Source organism: Alexandromys fortis, unplaced genomic scaffold (assembly GCF_014885135.2).
Source record: "Alexandromys fortis isolate MF-2015 unplaced genomic scaffold, M_Fortis_MF-2015_v1.1 scaffold_41, whole genome shotgun sequence".
NCBI classification, from domain to species: domain Eukaryota; kingdom Metazoa; phylum Chordata; class Mammalia; order Rodentia; family Cricetidae; genus Alexandromys; species Alexandromys fortis.
In genome coordinates, this window is record NW_026067923.1 from 5531067 (window position 1) to 5558904 (window position 27838).

At 39.2% G+C, this 27838-nt stretch overlaps 1 protein-coding gene across 4 annotated transcripts in view; it reads left to right on the top strand.

Annotated features, from left to right (window-relative positions):
• The window catches only part of Stau2 (staufen double-stranded RNA binding protein 2), a 262426-nt gene that overhangs the window by 61765 nt on the left and 172823 nt on the right, over positions 1–27838 (top strand). For 2 of the 4 annotated variants that reach the window (XM_050142109.1, XM_050142107.1), the window contains 3 exons: positions 8782–8941; positions 10846–10953; positions 20414–20626. In XM_050142109.1, coding sequence (XP_049998066.1) covers positions 8795–8941; positions 10846–10953; positions 20414–20626 — 468 coding nt within the window. In that variant the 5' untranslated portion in view covers positions 8782–8794. Of the gene's footprint in view, positions 1–4048; positions 4127–7541; positions 7593–8781; positions 8942–10845; positions 10954–20413; positions 20627–27838 lie in introns of those variants that run through there. The other 2 variants (XM_050142108.1, XM_050142110.1) reach the window with 2 other exon arrangements.

The window sequence follows — 27838 nt, forward strand, 5'->3', positions numbered from 1 at the left end:
AAATAATCAAATGTCATTTGAATTCTGAGTTTTGGCCTTTAGAATTTTTAAATCATGGGTTCTGCAAATATTTTACAGATAAGTAGTAAACTGAGATAGAATTCTGGGCTAAGTCACATTCTGCTTTCAGTCTGAATTATAAATAAACAGAACCCAAGCCTCTCCCAGTCAGATCAGAAGATAACACTTTAATGTGCTTTAGACATAAACCTGTAGAGAAGATAGGAATGCCCAAGCTGTATTGAAATTTATGAGTAACATTGTCAAATGAAATGAGGTAATTATTTTTCAATTTTTAAGTCCTAATGTTGTTTGGAATGTATCTTTCTCGCCTTGTAAAAATGATATCTAGCAACGTGAGATGCTGGAAAATAGGGAGGACAGATGGGGTTTTTGTTGTTCAGAAAGATAGCATAAAGGAGTTGAGAAAGAAGGCTTTGAATGAAGTCACTTTAGGGAGGACAGCAAGATTATATGGTGCAGAAGATTGCTATAGTAACCCACGTGAAAGGTGGTTTGCCTTTGCTTAAAACTGTTTTAGGATGTAAAGTATGAATCGACAGGACTCAGGTATCCTTTTTTAATTGTTGTATTGCCTCATGTGTCTTACAGAGAGGGCAGATCTGAAGATTTCTTGTGTATCTAAGGAAAGGGAAGCTTTTTAATTTACAGTGTTTTGTGTTTATCCCCCCCCCCACACACACACACACACTACATACACACCAAGTAGGGAGCAATGAGGCATGGAAAAGAAGCCTTGTAAGTGGCTTTTGTACAGTCTAGGTAGTCAACAGCTTGGCTCCGACTCCCATCATTTTCACGTTGCACCATTTGATTGTCTGTTTGAAGTTCATGCTGTGGAAGCTCCAGAAGTCACTCTGGAATGCTATTTGTGACTGCATCTCTTGGTGTTCGTTCATTTAGAACCCTTGCATTAGCTTTTCTGGCCACTAAGGAGATGGTTGAATTAAACAAAAATGGCCAGAGCTAGAAGATAATAAGGTAGAGTTTTAGGCGCTCTGTTTCTTTAATTATCTGTTTGTTTGTTGTGCATGCGTGTGAGTGTGACAGGAGCTCATGCTATAACACAAGTGAATCAGAAGTTTTTCTCCCTTTCAGCACTCAAGTGCTATGGAATGAGCTAAGTCTTCAGGCTTGGTCGCAAGCACCTTTACCCACTGGGCCATCTTGTTTGCCTTAAGGAATTCTTCAAGATTTTCTTGAACCTCTAAAGTTAGACTTGAATTTGACTCTCAACAAAGTTGTTACCTCTCAAAGTGAGCTTCAGGACCTTTCCTGTGACACCGGCTATTGTAAGGATTAAACAGATCCACAGGATCTGTGCAGTAAGGAGTGCTTATATCCCCTCATTTGATGCAGTTGCATGCTGGCCAAGACTGTTTTGTGCAAGGATAACCTAGAACATTGGCTCCGAGACAGTGGACGAAGTCATCAAGGCAACTCAGGGACTTCTACTTCAGAGACTGGTTTAGAAGACCAGGATTGGAGTATAGATTTTTTTTAAAAACTGTTTTTTAATTTTTTATGTGTATTTCATGTGTCTTTGTTGTTTTTGTCTGAGTGCATGTCTATATGAGGGTGTTAGATGCCCTGTAACTAGAGTTGCCGAGAGTTGTGAGCTGCCCTGTGCATGCTGGGAATTGAACCCCAGTCCTCTAGAAGAGCAGCCAGTGCTCTTAACTACTGAGCCATCTCCCCAGCTCATGGAGTGTAGATTTTAATTAGGACAGGAAATAGCTCTGATGAAAAAAGCAGAGCCACACTGTGGAGGCTGTGGGTGGGAAGAGCCCATTTAATTCTTGCACAGTGGGGTTTTTCATGGTTCATCTCTTAACAGTAGTCAACAGTGTGGGAATCTAAGCTTTAAGCACAGACTTCTTACTGCTTAGTTACATATATTCTAATTTGTTGAAATAAATGCATCATATATTGAATGTTCATTATCAAACTTGAGCTTACTGTTTGAAAAAATACAAACAGGAGAAGGAATGTCACTAAGTAGACCATACCACTTTTGAAAGTTAATAAACTTTGAGTGTTTCTTTACCAAAAGAAATACGTCTTTAGAGGCAAGGACCTCTACACAGAGGATTCTGTTTGATGAAGCATTCTTTGTCATCTCTCTTGTAGTGCAGTCTGGATGCCATTAATCAGAGTGCTCTGGCTAATCTTAATTGTCATGCTGCTCTGAGGCAATGTGATGTGTAAGATATTCAAACCATGTGGGGTATATTACTAAGAATCGTTGTTAAGCCAGAGGAGGAAGGGGACTGGAATGAAACAAGTCAGGCATCAGGTCTTGGTATTTCCTGTTGTTACTACTAGAATATTTTACTTTTTATGTAAAAAATGCAATATACTTAATTTTCCCTCTGATATTTATATGGTATGGTTTATATATACATATGTATCAAAATGCATGCCTATACACATACATAAAGCCATATTTGATGGCCCAAAGGAAGAGGCCCCAAGGGATCTTTAGTGTGCAATTAATATTTTGGTCAGAAAAATCAGCAGATTGTTTCAGTATGGTTATGTGTTATGACATCATATTCCAGTAAAGTTATAATGAACAGAAATTTTGTTTGTCTCTGTGGCAAACCAAAATGAGTTTTGTAATTGTCAGCAGACCTTAGTGATTATCGTGGCGCCCACTCCCTCTACTGTAGTTAAAGGTCTTAGCATTCCAGTTGTGGTCCTCTGTTTTCAGGAGTTTATAATTAATTGTAAGCTTGTGCTCTATGGGGAAAGCTTGCCATGTAAGATCAGTTCAGGAGTTGATTTAGGATTTCAGGTGCTGTATCTTGAAGTTTTATAGAACCAAATTAAAGCTGTGCAGTTCCATGGAGGTGACAGTGAAGATGGTGTATGTGCATCATTCGTGTAGTCTGTTGGAATCTTAACTGTGCAGTTCCATGGAGGTGACAGACAGTAAAGATGGTGTATGTGCATCATTCGTGTAGTCTGTTGGAATCTTAACTCTGTGCAGTTCCATGAAGGTGACAGTGAAGATGGTGTATGTGCATCATTCGTGTAGTCTGTTGGAATCTTTGGATGAAAGAGATGAGTAGTAAGCTGGAAGAACTGTGCTTTCACTATCCTGTTTAGTTATTGTAATCAAAGGACAAAAGATTGAATTTTTCAATTCTTTTTAGTCTTTGAATGTTAAAAATAGTAATTTACTGTCATTGTTTTTGCTTTAACTTTTTAATGTTTAATAATTTAAAAATAAGGATGTTTATATTCATTTATAATACCTTATTTTAAAAATATGTGTAAGAGACAACTGTGAGCCATAAGAATAGATGTTTAGAGTTTAAAACAGTGACTTTTTCTGCTGCCGTGCTGTAAATTTCTCCAGTCCCTTAGACACTGTGATTGTCCGTGTCCCTGACATTGTACTGTAATTCTTCTCTGGCTCTGACCCTCTTTTATCCTGTCCTCTGCCATCTATTGTTTCCCTTGCACTTTGATCACAGACATTAATCAGAGTCCAGCCTTAGGCTCTCTCCAGGTGCCTTCGCATGAATCGTTTCCGGGTGTTTATCCACTCACACAGTCTCAATTATTGTCTTACTAATCTGCACCTTCGGTACGGATCATGACCTTCAGTAAACCTTCATTGATTTAGTCCCGTATGCCCAGTAAACCTTAACATTGTGGACTCTCTCCAGTTTTACTCAAGACAGTCTGAAGAATACCACTACTTGGTATTTAATAATCCTTTAGACTATGTTGTGACTTCAAGTCGGGGTTATAACTCAGTGATAGAGTCCTTGTCTACCATGTGCAGACCCTTGGGTTCAACCTGTAGCATGGCAGGAAGCAAAAGCAGGACTTCAGTTGTGATGTGGGAGTGTCATATATCAATTTGTTGAGTTCATTGGTTAAGCAATAAAGAAACTGCTTGGCTGGCCCTGATAGGTTAAAACATAGGTGGGAGGAGTAAACAGAATAGGATGCTGGGAGGAAGAGGAAGTGAGCTCAGACTCTGCTCTGCTCCCGGAGAGAGCCGACAGCTCTGCTCTCTGGTGCAGAGACGCCAGGCTCTGCTCTCCCAGGCAGCTCCCACTCAGGATGGACGGAGGCTAGAATCTTCCCGGTAAGCGCACCTTGGGGTGCTTACACACATTACTAGAAATGGGCTAGTCCAGGTGCGATAGTTAGCCGAGAAGAGGCTAGATAGAAAGGCCAAGCAGCGTTTAAATGAATACAGTTTGTGTGTTGTTATTTCGGGCATAAGCTAGCAGGCGGCCGGGGTGCTGGGGACGCAGCCCCGCTGCTCCTATTTCAACACAGTTGGACTTTGGTTTGGAAATATTTTCCAGCACTTTGATAATCTTTTAAAATTAATTTTTAGCATTACAATTACACATCCATTATTCCATCAAAATTGATCCTGTTCACAGTGCTGAGTCATTCAATTTAGTGATCATATTGTTTAGTCTTAGTTTTACTTTGTCTGTTACTGAGGATGTCTGTCATCAGTCTCTTGTTCTTTAACACAACTTTTCCACGTTATCAACCTGTGCTTATTGGTCTTTCTGTTAGCTCTGAATCTCACAGGGTCCTTATTTTTCTTGATGTTTGAATGCCATTTATGTTGAATATTTCCAAATTTTATCTTCACTTTAGAACTTTTCCTTAGAGTCCAGACTCATCAATATGATTGCCCACGTGACATATCTGCTGGAGGTCTGATCTCCCTAACAGCTTCACTTTGCGAAGCAGAGCTGCAGGGTCTTTTTGCAGTGTTTAGTATTCTTCTAGAGCTCTAGGGTGACTGACCAGGTCTTAGATTTCAGAGGCAGCCCTTAGATTATCCCATCTTTATTTTAGAAACTCATGTAGAATTCAGGGACTTTTTGTTTCGTCTACGATGATACCCAAGTTAAGGCACTGTCTGTCCTTTCCTGAGGCTGAACTCATAGCTGGGCTGTTGGAGTCCCCTTGCTTCTGCTGCCCTCAACGGAGGAGATGATCTGCTCACAATGGCTGTCCATTTCTCTTAGGATCGAAGTGGAATCTTTAAACTGACTTTAAGGAAGGCCTGCAGAATCGGGTTGTCTCTTGCCCTTGACTTTCCTTCCGTACCCCTGCATCTCTAGCCACATAGGTCTCCTTAGTTACTCAAGCATGTCTCCGGGCCTCAGGATCTGGTCTTCTGTGTACCTCAGATGCACTGGCCCCTATTCCTGCATGGTTTGGTTCCTCCCTTTTTTCTGGTCTTCACAAAACTGTCCTTTTCTCAGTGAAGCCTTGCTAGCCACCTTATATAGACTACTGCCTGACACTACTGAACCCGTCCCTATTTTTACAGGTAATTTTTGACACACTAGGTATTCTACATACATGTCTGTTTGTCTTCTCTACTGTGTTTGTTTTTACAGTATCCTTCCATAAAAGACATTTCTTAAGTAATTGTTGAGTTGATAGATTTTATCATCTATCCTAATTTTTAAAATTTCTTTTAAGCTGGTGGTGGTGCACATCTTTAATCCCCTTGGGATGCAGAGGCAGGTGGATTTCTGTGAGTTCCAGGCCAGCCTAGTCTACAGAGTGAGTTTCAGGACAACCAGGGCTACACAGAGAATCCCAATCTAGAAAAACAAATCAAAGAAATGAATGTGAAATATATCCTAGATGTGCTCTTTCTTCTCTTAGTCTCTTACCCCTCGATTAGTTGCAGCTTCCCAGTCTCATCCTTCTCCCTCAGCCTCACTATATCCTGGCTGGGCTGTCAATCATGAGTATAGTTTGTGATGCTACTTCTGATGCAGTCTAGAAATGATGTTGTCTAGGGGTCTTGATGGTGTTCATTTTCTCTGCAGGCTAAAGAATTTTTAAAAAGCAGGAAGAAATCTAAAGCAGAACAAGTAGCAACAGAGGGATCTCATGCCCTGCAGACAGAATCAGCAGTTAAAAATGGTGTTTAGTTGGTGGTGGTGGCACATGCCTTTATTCCCAGCACTCAGGAGGCAGAGGCAGGTGGATCTCTGAATTTGAGGCCAGCTTGGTCTACAGAGTGAATTCCAGGACAGCTAGGGCTACACAGAGAAACCCTGTCTCAAACAAACAAACAAAAAAAAAGATAAAAGAAATGTCTGTCTTTATTGGGAAGAAGGAAACACACACATGCAGACATACATAGAAAAAGACCCTCTGCAAAGCAGAGGGGATCTCAGAAAGCGGGAAAATCCAGTTCTTTCTTGAAGAGTCTTCATCCCTGCTGTAGAGTTGGTCAGTTTGAAGACAGAAAGGATGGTTGATTGGCCTAAAACTGTTGTGTGACAGGTCCTGACCAGACCTTGGACTTGCTCAGTCAGTCTGTCCTCAGGGGCCACTGGGAGGATATAAAAACTGCTAGGCTTTTGTCTCAGGTTGAGGAAGAAGCTGACCACCTGAAAATTGGCCATCTTTATTACCTAGCCATGACCTCCCTCCCTCCCTTTTGCCTACCAGGGAGTCTAACTCCTGATCTCTAACTTCCTATGTAAGAATTAACTTAAATACTTCTCAGCACCACATCAGAGAAATATGCACCACCCTGCAGTAAGAAACCAGACTAGAAGGAGGAGGAGAACAGGAAACTCTCATATCCTGTTGAGACTGTAGGTTAGTATATACATTATGGAAAACAGCATAGAGATTCCTCAAAAACAGCAACGTCAAAACCAACAAAACACACCCAGCTTAGAAATAGAGCTGCTGATGACCCAGCAGTCTCTGTGGAGCTGATTCTAGAGACATCTACAGTCACAGCTTACAGCAGTGTTCATGGGGGCAAGATTTGGAATCAGCCCAGGTATCCATCAGTGGATGAATAGCTAAAGAAAGTATGAATAACAATGGAATGTAGCTCAGTCATAAAATGAATGCAATTGTTTCATATGCAGCAACAGGGGTGGAGCTGGTGGTCATTGTGTTAAGTGAACTAAATCAGGCATAGAGGGAAAAGCTCTGCGTGCCTTACATGCATCAGGAAGCTAATAATTTGATCTTGAGAAATGTAGGGAGTAGTGTTGTAGTTACCAGAATCTGAAAAGGGTGTTGGGCAAGAGAGAATGGGGAGAAGATATTTAATGGGGTTCACTGGGTTGGAGGAATGATTTATATGTTCTATGTAGTATAGCAGAATAACAGTAGGTAACAAAAGTTAGGTTAGTATTTCAAACAGAAGGCATTTTGAGCATTCCCAGCACAAAGAAATGGTGCATGCCCGTTACCTTCATTTTATCGTTGTGCATTGTGTACCTATGGAATGTCACTGCCTTCTGAAATGTGTACCGGTGCCATGGTCAGTTTAGAGGAAACATTTAAAAAGAATTAGCATAACTTCTTTAGTTTGTTATGTCAATATTATGTCTTTATTAGTTTTTATCATACTAAGCCGTCCCTCTGCCCCCATAGTTCTAGTACAGCCACTATTTACTACGAGCCCAGTAATGCATGCCGCCACCTAAATGCGCTCACTCGTCTCCCATTTCTGCAGCGCCTGTCTGTTCTCAGTAGCAGACTATTCAGTTCTCATCTATCAAAACTGAAACTTCATTAGAAAATCTTCCATGGTATAGTTGAATAATTTTTATTCCATTCATTTTTGTTTAATGTTACATTTCTCTTGGAAGTCAGTGTACAGTATTATGTATAGCTACATATTGACTCACATTTTACCTTAGAAATATATCAGGACATTTCATCTGTGTTTTAATAAATAAAGCTTGCATGAAGATCAACTTCATGCACTGGTCAGCCTCATAGACCAAGCAGCAATGACACACACCTTTAATCCCAGCAGTCACACTTGTTTGTCATAGAAACCAGGAGGTAGTGGTGCACACCTCTAATCCCAGCACTAGAGAGAAATATAAGCCTGGAGGAGACAGCTCTCACACACAGTCTCATTCTGAGATTCCTGGAGGCAGAATCAACAGACTGAGGTAGAGATAAGAGCCAGTGGCTGGGTGTTTTATTCTCTGAATTTCAGGCAAGCTTTATTTATTAAAATACAGATAAAATATCACTACAGAAATATATTCTTGTGGTTAATATTGTATTAAGGTTAATAAGATAATATACCACACATTCCATAGTCGTTAACATTTTAAGTGAATAATCTTATGGTTATTATGGTTATAGACTCATATTGAGCTACCACTAATTGTAGTTGGTTGTTTTTTTACTCATTTACTCTTTGGCTCTTTGGGCTCTTTGGGGCTTGCCACCCAGCTTCCAAATAAATCACACGTAGTCTTATAGTCTTATTATTATTATTATTATTTTTATGAATACCTGCCCTTAACTTGACTTGGTTCTTGCCAGATTTTCTTAAATTATCCTGCCTGCGTTTTACCTCTGGGCTTTCTCTGTTTCTGTATATCTTTTCTTTCCTTCTTATTCCACGTCTGGCTGTGTGTCTTAGTGGCTGGCCCTTCCTTTTCTCACTCCTTGAACCTCTCTTGCTTCCTGATCCCTCTTTTTCTCCTATTTATTCTTCCTTTTTGCCAGCCCCGCCTATCCTTTCTCCTGCTTTGCTATTGATTGTTCAGCTCTTTATTAGACCAATCAGGTGTTTTAGACAGGCAGAGTAACACAGCTTCACAGATTTAAACAAATGCAATATAAAAGAATGCAACACGTCTTTGCATTTTAAACAAATTTTAAATATTTTAAACAAATGTTCCACAGCATAAACAAATGTAACATGCCTGGAAATGACATTCCACAACAACTAATGCTTGTGTTCTCTTTTCATAGGTATCATTGCCCAATGCCGAAGATTTTTTATGTTCAATTGACTGTAGGAAATAATGAGTTCTTTGGTGAAGGGAAGACTCGACAAGCTGCCAGACATAATGCTGCAATGAAAGCCCTTCAAGCACTGCAGAATGAACCTATTCCAGAAAAGTCTCCCCAGGTGTGGCTCTGCCGAGTGTGACAGTCTCTTTCCTGTGCTTTTCCCTGGAGGTTACTGAGCAGACAAATAAACTAATTGTATAATAAAAGCAATAATTTGTTCAGCTAGGGAAGGATCATGATAGTTTGCTTTCACATGCCCGTTAGTGCACTAAACTCACTCATTCCTTCTGGGAAGACCTCGGTTCACCAGTGGGAGTCCCTCATGAGGCAGCATGAGATTTAGGCACCAGTGTAGGAGGATGGAAGGTAACACTCATTTGCCTTACATTTAATGCAACCTTGTATTGGGCAAAGATTACATTGTGTTCACCTGAGATCAAGGAATGTAGGCCAAGGCCACAGCAGATTTTAGAAGTTCAGGAAGTTGAATGCAGGGCCTTGTGCTTTAAAGACAAGTGCTCTCCCAGGTGAGCCCCAGCCCCAGCCTGTGGTCAAGGGATGTAAAGAGGAAGAGATTGTTTGAGAATTTGGAGTCCTACTTTAGTTTGCAAATTAGAATGCTAAGGCTCTTCTTGGGCAATTTACCCATTCTTAAGTTTTCATCTGCTTCCTCCATTGACTTTAATATCTCTAGTTCAGGCATTTCCAACAGATTAGCCAGCCTCGTATTCCTTTCTGCTGGGTTATTCAAATCTTATAGTTCAGCCCCCTAGATTATCTTTTCTTCAAACATGGTAGTCTTTCTTTGAAAATGTTATCATCGTGAGCGTACATGTTTCTCTGCTGTTGCAACTGTTCATGGTAACTGTTAACCATTTCTAGTTAGAACCCAAGTTTCTTTTTTTTTCTAATAATTTTTTATTACTTTATAAATAATACCATTCAAAATTTCTACTTCCTCCCCTCCTCCCACTTCCCTCCGGCTCCTCCCCTTTCTCCTCCCCCTCCAGTCCTTAGAGAGGGCAGGGTATCCTGCCCTGTGGGAAGTCCAAAGCCCTCATCCTCCATCCAGGCTTAGGAAGGTATAGATCCTAAGCTGCTTCTTCTTTTTTTTTTTTTAAAAAAAAAAGATTTATTTATTTATTTATTTATTTACTTACTTAGTATACAGTATTCTGCCTGCATGTATACCTGCAGGCCAGAAGATGGTACCAGATCTCATTACAGATGGTTGTAAGCCACCATGTGATTGCTGGGAATTGAACTCAGGACCTCTGGAAGAGCAATCTGTGCTCTTAACCTCAGAGCCATCTCTTGGATGTGAGGGCAATCTGGCTGCGACACTGATCACCAGGGTTGATTCGGCTGATCTGGCTGGTTAGGCAGGTGTCCCCTTCTTCCCTCACCACTCCATGTGCGTCCCTCCCAAAGCTGCACGCTCCATCCTTCCCCAAATAGAGAAGGACCAGTCTTCAGTCAAGGGTATACGAGTATCTGCGCTCCCCTGCTAGAACCTCCAAACAAGCTCTCAAGATCCTAAGCTTCTTGATATCAAGACCTGTCCCTTTATTCCCTTATCTCAACGCGTACATTGTTCAGCACAGACGAGACCTTCTAGAAGCATGTATTGCATAAGAGAATAAGTGAATGTTCTAGTCCAGACACGGTGCCGCTGTCGTGGTTTGCATCCTGTACTGTGTCTGCTATATACGCCCATGGCCATGCTAGCTCTGCACATGCTGCACAGCTCTGCAGTAAAAGAATTGGGTCTAAAGAATATGTGGTTGGGGAGAAGACTTTCAAACTTAGCTTTAGCTGCTTCTGCTTCAAGTTAAATGAAACAAAATCCAGAAGGCTGGCAGCATAGCCCTTGACTTGTGATAATTCCAGGAGAATCCACTGTGTGTGTCCATGTCTTCTATTTCAGACATTTTAGCTCAACCCGCCTAGTTGCAGAACAATAGGAAAGTTACTATGATGACGAGACCCAATGCTACCATGTTTTTCTTTGTGTGTGCTTAGAATGGTGAATCAGGAAAAGAAATGGATGATGACAAAGATGCAAATAAATCTGAAATAAGCTTAGTGTTTGAAATTGCTCTGAAGAGAAATATGCCCGTCAGTTTTGAGGTATGTGTTCATGTGCTTTTCTATGATTATTTAAGCAAATTAAATGATGTCCTAGATTGTCTCAGGCATGCACATGCTTCTTGTGTTAAGATCCATTACCCTGAAATGATTTATGCCCTGGAGAAATGGAAATTATCATAATGCTATGAATGTGGTGGGTCTCCTTGTCTCTTCTGTACTAGACTGTCTTTATACATGGCATTTCAGTTTTGACCTTAAAATTTGTTTTCTGATCGTAATTTCTGTTAATCTATAGATAGGATTTAGTGTTTTATTTACTTATCATTTTATTATTATTCAAGTTATGAGTCAGTTCAGTGTTTAGTGATGCTATGCTAACATCTAATTCCTTTTAACTGTGTGGAGGTCAAAACCTGTCTTGAAGGAGATGCTGGCAATCCTACCTAGGACCTTGCCAAATATTAAATATGTGCTGTAGGACTTAGTTCCAAAAAAGTCTTAACATTAACTGACAGATCACTAAAAAAAAAATGATATAGATTTCTGTAACTAAATATGCACAAACTAAATATTTATAAGGGTTTTTAAAGCTTTTAAAAAGAGAAAACCTTAAAAATGATTTTATAATGCCTTCCATATTAAGAAATCACTAACTTTGAGGCTCATATGGGAAAAGTAGGCAAGAATGAGGAAATAAGCTCAGATTGTGGAGTGACTTCTCTGTCAGGTTTTATCACATTTATCTTCTGGGGACCCCTGCCTTGCACTCATTGGAAGGAACACTGGGCTGAGAGACAGCTGACAAGTCATATCACCTGGCTTCTTAGCCTGTAGCAGGTAGATAGTAGCGAAATCAGTAAGGCAGGAGGGGAAAGTACTTGACAGACTGATTCCAACAAGAAGTCACTGGGCTGGGCAAACTTGTGAAGCCTACCAAAGCATCCAGCACATACCTAAAACTCATTGGCGTGTGGGGTCTTTTAAAAACTAAAATAAATAGGAAGACAATTTTATGTCATACAAGTCCTTTGCACATCTGTATGTTATGGCATAGAGTATTGATGCTCATACTGATGATCTAATGCGACAACAAAAGGTTAAATACTCAGGATTCCCTATTGAGTCCGTAAACCGCTTTTTGTTTTATTTATTTATTTATTAAAGATTTCTGTCTCTTCCCCACCGCCGCCTCCCCTTTCCCTCCCCCTCCCTGAATGTGTGTGGTGCCTGTGTGTGTACATGCACATATGTTCTCAGCCTAGAGCTGGCACAGGGAAAATCATGCTATGCCTTTTAGGGCGGAGTGAGGGCTGGAGCCAAAACTCAAAAATGAACCAGGGACCTTTCTATACCTTAATTTTTGGGAAAAGGTCTTTTACTGGACCCAGTGAGTGCCAGAGATCTGCCTGTTTCCAGCTCACCCAGTGTTGGGTTTACAGATGTGTGCAGCGGTGCCTGGTTCTTACATGCGTGCTGGAGGTCTGAACTTAGGTCCTCACGCTTGCTCAGCAGGCAGCCTCCTAGCAAAGCTATCCCCCAGCCCAGTAAATTACTTTTATAATTAATAAGTGTGTGCATCAGAACGGTAAAAATGAACAGTTGGTGTTTAAATTAGTAGACTTAAGTTACTTGGGAAGCATACTTATAACTACTTCCTTTCTCTGCTAATGTTGGGTTGTTAAGATGCCACATTGCTTTTAATTCCTTTTCCTAGTGGCACTCCAATATTAGAATATAAAATTCCAGTTAAGCGGTAAACCAAATGCTATATGTTCCTCAGGTCAGAATTTTAAAGGAAACTAGGATTTTGAGTATTCAGTACTTGAAATCCATCTTTTCTCTACATGATGATATAAATTAGACATAAGAACATATTGAGTAGTTCTAAAATACTCCTAGTTGAAAGTTTCATAATTCTTTACACTGAAAAATGCATAATTTTATGGTTTATCAGTGTACCATCTAAGATCTAAGATCATGTCTCCAGAATTCTCAAGAGTTTAAATGTCCTTATGAAAATAGTGAGGTTGCTAACAGGAGGTTTTTATTCTTTTTTTTGTTTTTGAAAGTGTGTCACAGAAGGATGCTTTATAGCTTAATGGTGTTTGAAATATTAAATACATGTAAACATAGACTAAAATGCTATATAATTTTTCTGTTACATTATGATCTTACAGAACCATAATCATATATGCAGTACTATAAAATAGGCCATTGTATGATGAGACTTCATCTTTGAAATGATAAGACATCAACTTTGACCTCTGGTATTTTTCCCTGACAGAGGACTACACACACACACACACACACACACACACACACACACACACACACGTAGTGATGTTATTTTCACTTTAGATGGCTTATCTAGTTTAGCATCATAGCTAATATGGCATGTTCTGTGCTCTTAGCTTTGTGTTCTGTAAGACATGGGGAACCATAAATGTAAATTACATGCTTGTTGCAATCATATCATATTTCATTTGTATTTTAATAAATTAAGGTTACCTTAAGATCAGTACGCAAAGTAGCCACAGTAGTCAGCCATACAGGCCAGGCGGTGGTGGCACACACCTTTAATCTCAGCAGCCACACTAGTTAGTCATAGAGGCCGGGTGGTGGTGGTGCATGCCTTTAATCCCAGCACTAGAGAGGACTATAAGTGGGGAATGAGGAACTCATGTTCTTTCAGTCTGAAGATTTCATAGAGGTAAGAGCTCTCTAGTGGCTTAACTGCTTTGCTTTTCTGATCTTCAGGTTGAACCCCAATATCTGTCTCTGGGTTTTTTAATATTCATGCTACATCTGGTGCCCAACGTTTGAGGTATGAATTCATGAAAAAGCCATTTGCCTGTGATCTTTTAGCCACCAGCACAGACCAGAGCTGCATGTGGGGCTCTAGCCCTACCTCAGTAGACTTTCTTTACTTAGGGATTTCCTGTTGTAGCCTCTCTGAAACAGTCTCCAGCTGCCACCCAAATTCCAGAAGCACCTGGACTCCAAATGCCACAGGATTCACCTGCCCTAAACTGGCTGATTCTGGCTTTAGGCAGGTCCTCACCACACTTGCTTTTCCAAACAATCTCCTGTGCATTCTTTAGACACCCCCACCCCGCTGGACTCCACCAAGGGTTGCAGGCTCTCCTTGAATCCCCTTCTGGGCTGCTGCCAAACTGGGTTGCTGCCTTGAAATCCAGTCAAGCTTTTACTGTGCTGCACAATAGCAATCAGCCTCACATCTTCATCAATATCATCGGTAGATTTGGTAAGACAATTGGGAATTCTTAAAGCGAGGAATTAGCTAAAAGAAGAGTTTTTCCCAAATTAAAAAAAAAATGGGAAAAACCATACAATAAATGGATTTGGATCTCTTTATGATAATGTGCTAGACAGTTTGAAAATGGAACAATTAAATGAGAGGACATCTAATTTAGGTGGAATTTATGTAATGTCAATTGTAAATATTATCAGCTTTATCATTTTTGTCTTATCACTGAAACAGTTGGTTAATCTGAGTGCTAAGATATAGGCCTTAGAAAAACCTAATAAAGCAGACCACAGAGTTATTCAAATCCAGACAGAGGAATTTAATGGAGAACCAATCTCATCATTGCATTATAAAAATAGAGAGGAACAGCCTAAGGTTTTCAGATAGCCAACCTTAATATATCCAGTAACTTTACAGGAATTGCCAAATGGCAGTCTCTGTTACAGCTAACTGGATTCCTGTGCCAGTGTTAGGTTTAAATTGATTCAAGGAAGCAATAGTCTAATCTGGCATGCATTCACCTTCTGTGAAACAAGTGTTAAACTCTTGATAAGTTTATAATAGCGTTATCCCTAAAGACCGAATAGAATTGCTTACGGTTGTTTTAGAGACTGCTAACAATTATAACAGAGTACCTGGTTCAAAGAAGAGGCTAAGATTTTGGAATAACAGAGTAAAGCTAGAGGTAGGGCAACCTCCCAAGATCAAATTCTTGGAGAAGGAGATTATGCTGCTATAGAAAGGCAAACTGTATATGATGACCACACCCTGGATTTATGCCACACAGCAGCTTTGAATGCTTGAGACAGAATTGGAGAAATAATAAAGAAAACTGAGTAATTTACTAAAGTTATACAGGGCCCAAAGCAAGCCTTTACAGATTTCTTACAAAGACTGACTTCAGCTGTAAATAGAATGATACCAAATTCAGAAGTTAGACAAATAATAATTGAATCTCTGGTTTTTGAAAATGCCAGTTCTCTATGCAAAAGGATAATTAGGCCATTAAAGGCAAAGTCAGCACCTTGAGAGGAATGGATTCAAGATGCAATTAATATTAAATCTCATGACCATAATGATGCATGGAAAGGAGAGGTGATTCCAGAGCTTTGAGGAAAAATAGAAATGTCAAATGTTATAATTGCAGCAAACATGGTCACTTTAAAAGGGATTGTACACAGGGCATTCATAGAAACAATTTTTTTCCTAAGAATAATCCATTCAGATTGCCTCTCCCTTCTGGATTATGCAGAAGGTGTGGCAAAGGCAGGCATTTTACTAATGAATGAAGGTCAATGAGAAATCTTCAAGGTAATCCTTTGCCACTGGGAAACTCCATGAGTTCAGTCATTTCCTGCCATCATAAAGGAAACTCCTGCCCAGAGCAATTAAAGAACCTAATATTAAGAAACCATACTACTCTGGATAAAGCAACAACTATATAAGAGAGAACAAAAATTTTAGGAGAAACCATAAAGCGAGTATTTTGACAAACTTCTATAAATGAACAAAGATCAACACTAAAAATAGAAATAAATGATGTTGTCCTTGAAGGTTTGATAGACAAAGGTACCTAATTTTTAGGGATCAAAGCTTTATCTCAGGTAAAACAGAGTGCAAGATAGGTTGAATGTATAGGGCCAGAGGACAGAGAGGAATATTATAACCATATGTGACTAACAAAGCAATGAATTTCTGGGGACATGATTTTTTACAGCATTGGAATACTCAGATTAACATTACCCCAATCTTAGAAACAAACCACAAATTAACGTATGTTTCTGGGAATGATAGTACAAGATATTATAAAGAACAGCCACTGGCCATTCTGATTGTATAAGAACAGGGCACAGCAGCTGCGGATATTTCAAAGGCACCAATAGCCCTACCTTTAAAATAGTTGACAGACAAACCTGTATGGGTTAAGCAATGGCCTTTAATAATAGAGAAACTGCAGGCTCTAGAACAGCTGATACAGGAGCAACTAGATGCTCAGCACATTGAAGAATTCCAACCAGCTCTTGGAATTTTCCTGTATTTGTTTAAAAAACAATCTGGAAAATGAAGAATGTTAACAGATCTAAGAGCTGTTAATAAGGTGATTCAGCCAATGGGCTCTCTACAGTCTGGCATTCCTTTGCCTTCTTTATTCTAAAGGATGGCCTCTTATAGTTATTGATTTAAAAGATTGTTTCTTCACTATACCTTTGCAAGAAAAGGACAGAAAAATTATTATGCCTACTCATAACAATTCTCAGCTTGCTAAGAGAGATCAATGGAAGGTTCTCCCACAGGGAATGTCAAATAACCCCACCCTGTGCCAATATTTTGTAAGTCAGCCATTGGAAATGATACTTAAGCAGTTTCCGGAATCTCTATAGTTTACCATTACATTGATGACATTTTGCTATCTGTTTCAAATATAGATACTTTAGGAAAAAAAATGAATAAGTAAAGAAAATTTTGCCTTGTTGGGGATTACAAATTGCTCCTGAAAAAATACAAATAGGAGATTCTATTAATTATTTGGGTTATAAAATAGGTTTACCAAAAATTAGACCCCAAAAGATGCAAATTAGGGGAGATCCATTATAGACTCTTAATGACTTCCAAAGATTTCTAGGAGACATTTCTCATCTACAATACTCTATTGGGATAGATCCTGATGACTTGATTAGTTTAAAAAAAACTTTAGATTGCAACAAGGACTTAAATTTTAGTCCCAGGGAATAATCAGCTGAAGCCAAGAGAGAATTTACTTTGCTTGAAGAGAAATTACAGGAGGTACACGTGGATCATGTGGATCCAAATCTCAACTGCATTCTGATCATATTACCCTCCAAACATTCCCTTACAGGAATTTTAATGCAGAGAGAAGATATTATCTTAGAATGGATCTTTTTTACCACATAAACCAAGTAAAAAATTAAAAACTTATGTGGAAAAAGTCTCAGTGAATACCAAAAGGAAAATTGAGACTTTGTCAATTAGCAGAAATAATCCCAGCAGAAACCTTTTAATAATGATGAAATTGACTAATTATGGGCAGAAAGTGAACCCTGGCAAAGAGCTTGTAGTAATTTTTTGGAAGAGATTAACAACAGTTATCCCAAAAGCAAGAGAATTCAACTTGTAAAGAGAACTAACTGTAGCCCCTACATTCTATACTAATGCAAATAAATAGGAAAGGCAGGTTACAAATTAGAAAAATTAAGTAAAGTAGATCAAAGCCCTTATGATTCTTTCCAAAAGTCAAATTTATATGCTATTCTTATGGTACTAAGGGATTTTAAAGAACCTCTCAACAAAGTTACTGATTCACAGTATGCAAAACGAGTTGTTTTGCATATTGAAACTATTGAATTTATACCAGATGATACAGAGTTGACTTCATTGTTTATCCAGGTACAAGACATAATCAGGAACAGGCTTTGTCCAATGTACATGACACACATCCGATCCCATATGGGTCTTCCAGGTCCTGTAACACAGGTAATGCAGAAATTAATCAATTATTGATTGGGAATGTGCTGAAGGCCATAGGATTTCATAAAAAATTACATCAATAGCAAAGGTTTAAAAAAAGACTTTTCCATCACGTGGCAACAAGCTAAGGAAAATATAAGGAAATATCCTACTTGTTCTTTATACGAACACCACTACCTGCACGAAGTAGCCCAAAGGGTATTCAGAGGAATGAAATCTGGCAGATGGATGTGTTCCATTTTGTAGAACTGAAAAACTAAAATATGTACGCTATACCATTAATACTTATTCAGGTTTTCAATGGGCAACTGCTTTGAGTTTGGAAAAGGCTGATTCAGTAATCACACATTTACTAGAAGTTATGGGCATTATGGGTATGCTTGTGCAAATAAAGAAAGACAATGTTCTAGCTTATGTCTCTAAGAAAATTAAACATTTTTTTTGCTTATTATAATATAAAGAATATTACAGGTGTACCATACAATCTTACAAGTCAGGCAGTTATTAAAAGATCAAATTGAACTCTAAAGGATATGTTAAATAAACAGAAAGGAATGATAAAGACCCCCAGAAATCAATTGCATAATGCTATATTAACTTTGAATTTTCTAAGGAACAGCAGCTGTGGAGAAACATTGGACAGTAGAAAAAGAACTACAGAATTAAATGAGCCAATATACTTTAAAAATGTACTGACCTCAGAATAGAAACCAGGACATGTGTTATGTTGGAGACAGGATTTTGCTTTTATTTCCACAGCAGAAGAAAAGCTATGAATTCCATTAAAATTGATAAAGATTCGATTTGAACAAGAGACACCTCTTAATTAGAAGAGATAATACTTTATCAAACAGCCAAGCTGTTTGATCTAAACTAACCTATAAAGCTAACAAATGCCTTTCATTTGATCAGATATAACTTGCCAAAAGAGAATCTTCCCCAAATTAGGACGTTGTTATTGGTAATGATCAGGAAAAAAAGCTAAACAAAGGAAGTTAGATTCAAGGTTCTTGTTGTGTAAAGAAAAAAGGGGGATATAGATACAATAGGATAAAAGGGTAGATTATTGGATCTACTCTGGAAAAAAAGGGAGGAAGTAGATATGATAAGATAAAATGGTAGATTATTGAATCTACTCTTAAAATCAACTACTAGTTTTAAATGTTTTACATTGGGTTGGACTTTTGTATATTGTATACATTTTTTGTATATTGAGATTAATTTTGTTAGAACATACTGTACATACATTTCTACACTTGTTTAAGGTATTGTACCTATACAACTCATTTAGCAATGCAATGCAAATTTCTAGTCCTTGAAAATTATTACCAACTGTTTAGGATAATAAAGAAATGCAGGGTAGTAGTTAATCACCTATTACAATCGAACTTGTAGTCACTTTAGGTATGTTTTCAAGGTCAAACAAAGATATATTTTAGATAGCCAAGTCATCTTCAAACACTTCAGAAATCTACAGAATATGCCATTAATAACATAGGTTCTTCTTTCTATGACAATGAGACCTGTCTGCTCTTGGAAGCACCAGTGTACTTCAGAGAAGATAATGGGCATCAGAGAAACTCCACATAAAGTTTGCTTTCTTTGTGGCAAAAGTAAATCACTGGGCAAGAAAATGCCTTTGCCTTGACTGCTGACAGTATACTGTCCTAATTGGACAAGCAAGACACAAAGAAGAGTGACTGCCAGGTATTGTCAAGACAAGGTGGGACAGCCCTTCAGAATATCGTGTTTCACAGAGAAGTATGTTGGATATGTTAGGCCTGTAGGCCGAAGATGGATGCCCCAACATTGCAGAGCAACTTTGGGTGACTGTCCAAGCAGCCAACTGTTTCTGTCATTACTCACATTTTTTAGAAGTTGCTTGCTTGCACTTTCTGCTTACTCAATATTATTTCCTTCTTGGGTCTCTGAGGTAGTTAGTTAGGTAGTAGTAGGTAGACTAGATAGTTAGTTTTCCTGTTTACCTGATGCAGAAAGCAAGTTATGATAGAGAGTAAATTAGGTACAAGAGTTTGGGTCCACCAAGATAAGATGGATATGGAATATTTTCTCTGAATTTGTCAGTTGTATATGGACTAGATATTGTTGATGTATTTATTGCCTGTATATATTGTATATAATTGTTGTTCTTTTTATATATAGTTTTTCTTATATTAGTTATAGCCTTTTTATGTGAGACATAAAAGGGGGAAATGTAATGATATTTCATTTGTATTTCAATAAATAAAGCTTGCCTGAAGATCAGAACATAAACCAGCCACACTAGTAGCCATACAGGGCAGGCAGTGGTGGAACACACCTTTAATCCCAGCAGCCACACTAGTTAGCGATAGAGGCTGGGCAGTGGTGGTGCAGGCCTTTAATTCCAGCACTAGAGAGGAATATAAAGCAGGATGAGACAAGACCTCACCCTCTTTCAATCTGAAGATTTCATAGAAGTAAGAGCTCTCTAGAGGCTTGGCAGCTTTGCTTCTCTGATCTTCAGGTTGAACCCCGATATCTGTCTCTGGGTTTTAAATATTCGTTCTACAGCTTGTCAAGATTTCTGTCACTGTTGGTTAATTGAGAATAAGAAATATTTTATATAAACGTTGCTGTTCTCATACCTTAAACTAGATGTCTTAAAGAGATACTGTAATTTGGTATGGATCTCCAGATTAGTTGTTTCATGCTGTTAAATACAAATGCTGGTATGTTGACTAATGTTCCACTTGCATTTAATAGGTTATTAAAGAAAGTGGACCCCCTCATATGAAGAGTTTTGTTACCCGGGTGTCAGTGGGAGAATTTTCTGCGGAAGGAGAGGGAAATAGCAAAAAGCTGTCCAAGAAGCGTGCGGCAACCACTGTCTTACAGGAGCTTAAAAAACTCCCACCTCTTCCTGTGGTAGAAAAGCCAAAACTATTTTTTAAAAAACGCCCTAAAACAATAGTAAAGGTAAGCATGTACACGTGGATACCCTTGTCTTTGACTTAATTACTGTAGTGATGGGCCACAGCAATACTGACCACAAATACGGTTTTTGCCCTATAAAATCACAATAGAGCAGAAAAGTTATATAGCATTTTTAATATACTTGTCTATGTTCATGTGTATTTATATAATATAAATATTGTAAATTCCACTGAGTTAGAGTTGCCTTAAGTTTCTAGTAACATGCTGTAAAGGTTTATAGCTTAGGAACAAATGTTACCCCACACAGCCTACATGTGTAGTTGACTATATCATCTATGTTTGTGTGAGTACACTGTGATGTCTACATAGAAACAAAAATCATGCAGTGACATTTTCTCAGGATGCATCTCCATTGTTAAGTGACATATGACTATAGTATGCTAGCTATAGGCTGTTGACATAGGTTTCTTAAGACAGATCTCTGAACCAATGGGAAAAAAATAACTTCAGTCTCTTTTCTCCCCTCCTTTCTGTCCCCGTCTATCCCTCCTTTCTTCTATCCGCCAAGACTTCATTTCTTTCCTGTACCCTGTTCTAAATCAAGATGTGGATTTTGCGACTATAAATTAATGATAATTTTATTTCTTTATGTATTAGTGCTTCTTAGCATTCATTTGTGTCTTTAATATAATTCTTGTCATGACCATGTAAAGTAGATATTATCCCTCATTTTATTCTGTATTATTTTGTATGTGATGTGCATACATGTGTATATGTATGTTTGCATGAATATAGGCAAGTGTGCTCCTGTGTGTGCATGTGTGTTCAGGTCTGAGGTTAACACCAGGTGTCTTCCTTGGTCAGTCCCCATTTATTTGTCGAGGAAGAGACTCAGTTAAACCTAGAGCTTACCAATTTAGCTAGCCATCCTGCTTGGAGGAATACCCAATCTCTGCCATTATATACTAGGATTCCAGGCAGGCCACCATGCCGCTGGATATTATTGTGGGTGTTGGGGACCACTGTGGTCCTCATACATGGTCTGTAAAAGGATTTTTCTTTTTGGGCTGCCATTTTGCCAAAAATGACATGGAGACTTATTATTAATTATGAAAGGTTGGCCTTAGCTTAGGCTTGTCTCTTTAGCTCCTATAACTTAAATTAACCCATATCTTTTAATCCACATTCTTTTATGTGGCTCAGTTACCTTTACTCTGTAGTGCCCATCCTGCTTCCTTCACACTGGCTGGCGACTCTGCTTTTCTTCTTCCCAGGCCTCTCTGTCCCCAGAACCTCTTCTTGCCTAGCTAATTCAACTCTTTATTAAACCAGTCACAGTGACACATCTTCACACAGTGTAAAGGAAGATTCTACAATAGTGGGCAGCAAACATTTTACCCTCTGAGCTATCTCCCAGCCACTATTCCTCATTTTCTAAGTAAGGCTTTACAAAGCAAGCTCAGATAATTTGCTGATTTCTGTTTGTCCATCTTGTGGCGTAGCCTAAACTGTTCTGGCCCAGTGTTTTGCAATAGCAGCAGCAGCAGCAGCAGCATTGCCAGCAGTACTGCACTGTAACTTCTTAACATGATCTGTAGCAGGGCACAGATAATAGTTACATAATAATACAGCGGGGATGACAGAAGCATCAAGTGGAAATTGTATAGCACCTTCTGTGCCTGGCTTTGTCATGCTTAGTCCTCATGGTAGACCTCTGAGATCAATGTATTTGTTTCTCTTCATTCCCCAACCTCGTCAAGGATGAATACAGAACATACAGCCTTTCAAGGTGTTGTAACTAGTTCTTTTATTGGGTCATATTTTATTTACATTAAAAAGGTTTAAAAAAAAAGTCAAAGTTGGGCATGGATGGCTTAGCATTTAGTACAGACAGTGTCAAATGCTCAGTGCAGTGACCAAGGGGAACTGGAGTTCTGTGCTGCTGAGAAAGCCTGAGACTGCTGCATTTCAGTTCCTAACTCAGCTCACTTGTCATGCTGGCATCAAGGATTGCCGGTAAGACTTAAGAGGCAGCGATGACTTTCTGGTGTTTGACTTGTACAGGGATACACTTTGTGTGTTTTTATAGGGTTTTCACCTTTGTGCCTCTATTTTATTTGAAAATGCATACATTATACAAAAATATATAACTACATGCCTTTTTTTATGAGAACTGACTTTGTTTTACTTAGATGAAAATGTAAGGTGTGCATTCCCTGACCTGCATTCCTTGTGTTAATGTAGAGATAAATGGTAAAAACAAATGCACTAGGATCCACTGATCATGAGCCATGGTGGATCTGAAGAAAAGTGCTCTGAGCACCTGGCAGAGAGTAGGGTTATGAGTGCTGCCTTTGCCATCAGTTTTGAGCGTGACTTCCTGCCCTGAGCAAATTGCATAGTGTTTCTAATCAAGTGTGGATAATACTTGTACTTGCTTCATAAGATTGCCTTTACTTAAAACAGTCCACAGAAATATTTTTAAATTACTGTTATAATAATTACTCAAATATTAAGATGGTATATTATCTGATGCTGTCATATGAGCATAACCATAACCTATCATAAATTTTCTAATATAGTCTCTAGCTTTTCTATGATGAAAGAACGTGCTTTATATAAAAATGGTCACTATCAAACTCGGGTCAGTCTTAATAAACTAAGAATATTAAGCTGTTAAGCTAGATAAAGATACGTACATTTCTAAAATGGTATAAAAATCTAATTCCTGCATTAGCTACTGAAAAACTGTTGTTAAGATGTTATCTTCCAGATTCTAGGGATGGGGAAAACAGTGCTTTTAATATATTTATAAGCATGTTATTCTGGAACATTCTCCAACCCTCTCCGAGCCTCTTACTCTAGATTGGAAAACCACCCTGCGTTCTTCCCTGCGTATATCACACTTGGAAGGACTTGTGCTGTGTCTGTCTTATGTAAAATAAAACTTGGAGATTTTCCTAAATGTAGGCCATTTTGAGAAAGAAACCTCTTATAGTGAGCTAGAATCTAGATTATTTTAAATATAGTTATATTGTAGACCAATAAATAGATTTTTGGAATATTATGTTGAGTTTTTATTTTTTTCTTTATGTCTTTCTATAGCTTATTCATCTGGGATATATGATTCCTTATGTTCAGTAGAAGTAAAGAAGATCTGTGATGAGTTAACTTCATTTTTCTTGAAATAATAAGACTATCACGTTGTCTCATTATCCCTAACGTTTCTGTGATGTATCATACAGGGGAGGCCGTTTGTGTTTGAGGAACACAAGTTTCCACCCAAGAGTCAGGTTTCAGATGCAGTTCTTTCTGCCCAGAGCGTCCACTAGAAACTGGCTAATTGTGAATTCCTTTTGGATTTAAAGATGGAATATGGAGTGACCCTCTTAACGTGTACAGCTCATCAGATGACCTCTGGGATTTTATCTGTTTTTTACATAGTTGTCTTCTTTAAGATAAGATTTCAAAGGAGTCTTTCCAGTATTGGAGATAAAATTTTCTGGATACAGTTTTTGTAAGACTACCCATACTGGTTTTTAGGATAATCTGAGACTTGATAGCTAAGTAATAATTTAACTGTCAAGGGCATAGTAATTTCAATCAAGGAAAGAAATCAAGCCACTAATAATGTTCTCAGATTTCTATTTTCTAGTTCACTGTCACTAAAATCTCTATCAGTAGTTGTTTCTTTGGAACATAGAGACATCTTTAGAAGAGCCTGAGATTCAGCAGAAATAAAAGCATTACAGACAGCCTCCTGTTGGAAGGACAGATTTATTTGAGTATCTTCATGTATGTGGTGGCAACTTCCAAGTGCCATAGCTCCTTAACATTTTTATTAGGATCTCACTTAGACTTTTTAGGTATGGTCTGTACTTGGCATTTTCATCATCTCTTTTACAGGGGCTCCTTTTCCAAAGCGTTTTCTTTTATTTCTGAGATTATAAGTACTTCATTTTCTCCTCCTTTTTCCTTTCTCCATACACTTCCTTATACTCATCTCGCTCCCTTTCAAATTCATGGCCTCCTTTTTCCATTAATTGTTTCCACATACACATACATACATACATACATACATACATACATACATACATACATATATTCCTAAATATAACCTCGGTCTGTATAATGCAACTTGCATGCGTATAGTTTCAGGGCTGGCCACTTGGTATTGGATAACCAATTGGTATGTTCTTCCCTGGGAAGGACCATTTCTCTCTCCCTTGGCATTCCTTAGTTACCTGTAGTTCTTTGTGTAGGGTTGAGACCTCATGATCTTTCCCCTACCTACTTTGGCATATTGTTTGTGTTCAGTTCATGTTTAGGCAGCCATGTTGGTGAGTCTTTATACATGTAGCTTCTGACTTTACTAGGAGACCCTCTGGCTCTCACTGTCTTACAGCCCTCTTTTCTGCCTTGGGTGTTCCCTGAGCCTTGGGTGCAGGAACTGTTTTGTATATACCCATTGGAATTGAGCTCCACAGTTTGCTCTTGATTGGTTATGGTTTGCTTTAATGGTCTCCATCTGTTGCGAAGAGAAATTTTCTGAATGAAGGGTATTTATACCACAGGCATTTACCTGTGGGTATAAGGACAAATATTTAGAATGGAGTTAGGGATTATGCTAGTTTAGTAAAGTGGTGGTTACAGGTTCTCAAAGATCCATACTTCCCTAATGCTTGGTAGCTGCCTGGGTTTCTGGTACCAAGCATGATTTTTCTCTTGTTGAGGAGATTTAAATGCCATTAGAGACCGGTTGGTTAGTACTAAGGTATGAGCCGCTGCTACACCTTTAGAGTTATGGTGCCATGCTGGTATTGGATATGATTTACAGGCAGCATAGCTGGGTGGACTGTTGGTTGTCACCCTCCTCTTGAAGCTCGCAGGGTGCTCTCTGGGCCTCTGAAAGCTGGGCCTCAGGAAGGAGGCCTTCAGGTCAGTTCCAGCTCAAGGGCCTCTGAACCCTGTATCTGCAATGCATGGTGTCTTGAGCAATAAGAGCCTCCACTGCTCACCTTACTAGACCTGGATGGAGGTGGGTGGTCCTTGTACTTCCCACAGGGCAGGGAACCCTGATTGCTCTTTGGGCTGATGAGGGGGGGACTTGATTGAGGGAGGNGGGAAAGGGGAGGCGGTGGTGGGGAAGAGACAGAAATCTTTAATTAATTAATAAAGAAATAAATAAATTTAAAAATAAAAAATAAAAAAAAATAAGAGCCTCCACCTCTGGAGGGCAGCCATGGACAATAGCAATAGTCTATGTCTTGGGAGTCCCTGACAACCCTGAGCAGCACCTCAAAAGGGGGCTTCTCAGGCCTGGTGGTGGGGTTTTATTAGGTGGTCTTTGGCTCATGGAAGGAACATTGTCAGCCCACGTGAGGAAATTTCATCTATTCATGTACTTACATGTATCACAGTTATATAGTTTTTGTTTCAGTATGATTACTTATGACTTTTTTTTAGACAGTCTTACTGGTATTTTACCTTTCCCTCCTATTTTTTATCTTTTTTTCCTTTTTATCTATTTTTTTCCCATTCAAAAATTTACACTTCCTCCCGTCCTTTCATTCCCCTCCCTCCCATAGAGAGGGCAGGGAACCCTACCCTGTGGGAAGTCCAAGGTCCTCCCCCTTACATCCAGGCCTAGGAAGCTTTGCATCCAAATAGACTAAGGTCCCAAAAAGCCAGTACATGCAGTAGAAACAAGTCCCAGTGCCTTTATCAATGGCTTCTCAGTCAGCCCCCATTGTCAGCCACATTCAGAGAGTCCAGTTTGGTCTCATGCTCGTTTAGTCCAGGTCCAGCTGGAGTTGGTGAGCTCCCATTAGCTTAGGCACAGTGTCTCAGTGGGTGGACCAACCCCTCTGGGTTCTGACTTCCTTGCTCGTCTTCTCCCTCCTTCTGCTCTTCAAATGGACCTTGGGAGCTCAGTCTGTTCCTCTGATGAGGGTCTCTGTCTCTATCTCCATCCGTTGCTGGACGAAGATTCTATGGTGATATTTGAAATAATCATCAGTGTGATAATGGGGCAAGGCCAGTTCAGGCACCCCCTCCTCTGCTGCCCAAGGACCTAGCTGGGGACGTCCCTGTGGACACCTGGGATCCCCTCTAGAGCTAAGTCTCTTGCCAACCCTAACATGGCTCCCTTAATGTAGATACCTTCTTCCCTGCTCCTATATCCTCCCTTCCTCCATCTCCACCCTCCCACTCCCCCAAGCTCTCTCCAGTCTTTCCTTTCTCCCTTCTCTCTCCCCCTCTCCCTTTCCCCTACCCCCACCTCCACCCTTACCCCCATCCCCATGCTCCCAACTTTTGCCAGGCAATCTTGTTTGCTTCCAGTTTCCAGGAGGATTTATATATGTTTTTCTTTGGGTTCACCTTGTTATTTGGCTTCTCAAGGCTTGCGAACTGTAGGCTTAATGTCCTTTGTTTATGGCTAGAGTCCACTAATGAGTGAGTGCATACCATATTCATCTTTTTGGGTCTGGGTTATCTCACTCAGAATAGTGTTTTCTAGTCCCATCCATTTGCATGCAAAATTCAAAACGTCATTATTTTTTACTGCTGGGTCTACTGTTTATATATTCCACACTTTCTTTATCCATTCGTCCATTGAGGGGCATCTAAGTTGTTTCCAGGTTCTGGCTATTATGAATAATGCTGCTATGAACATAGTTGAACAAATGCTTTTGTAGTATGCTTGGGCATCTTTTGGGTATATTCCCAAGAGTGGTATTGCTGGATCCTGAGCAATTCCCAATTTCCTGAGAAACCGCCATACTTATTTCCAAAGTGGTTGCACAAGTTTGCATTCCCACCAGCAATGGATGAGTGTTCCCTTTACTCCACATTGTCTCCAGCAAAGTCTATCGTTGTTTTTGATTTTAGCCATTCTGACTGGTGTAAGATAGTATCTCAAAGTTGTTTTGATTTGCATTTCCCTGATCACTAAGGAGGTTGAACAGGCATCCTACTAAATGGGAGAAGATCTTCACCAACCCCGCATCAGACAAAGGTCTGATCTCTAAAATATATAAAGAACTCAAGAAACTGGACATGAAAATTCTAATTAACCCAATTAAAAAATGGAGTACTGAACTGAAAAGAGAATTCTCATCAGATGAAGTTCAAATGGCCCTCCTATTTATTTATTTATTTATTTATTTATTTATTTATTTTTGAGACAAGGTTTCTCTATAGCTTTGGTGCCTGTCCTGGAACTAGCTCTTGTAAACCAGGCTGGCCTCGAAC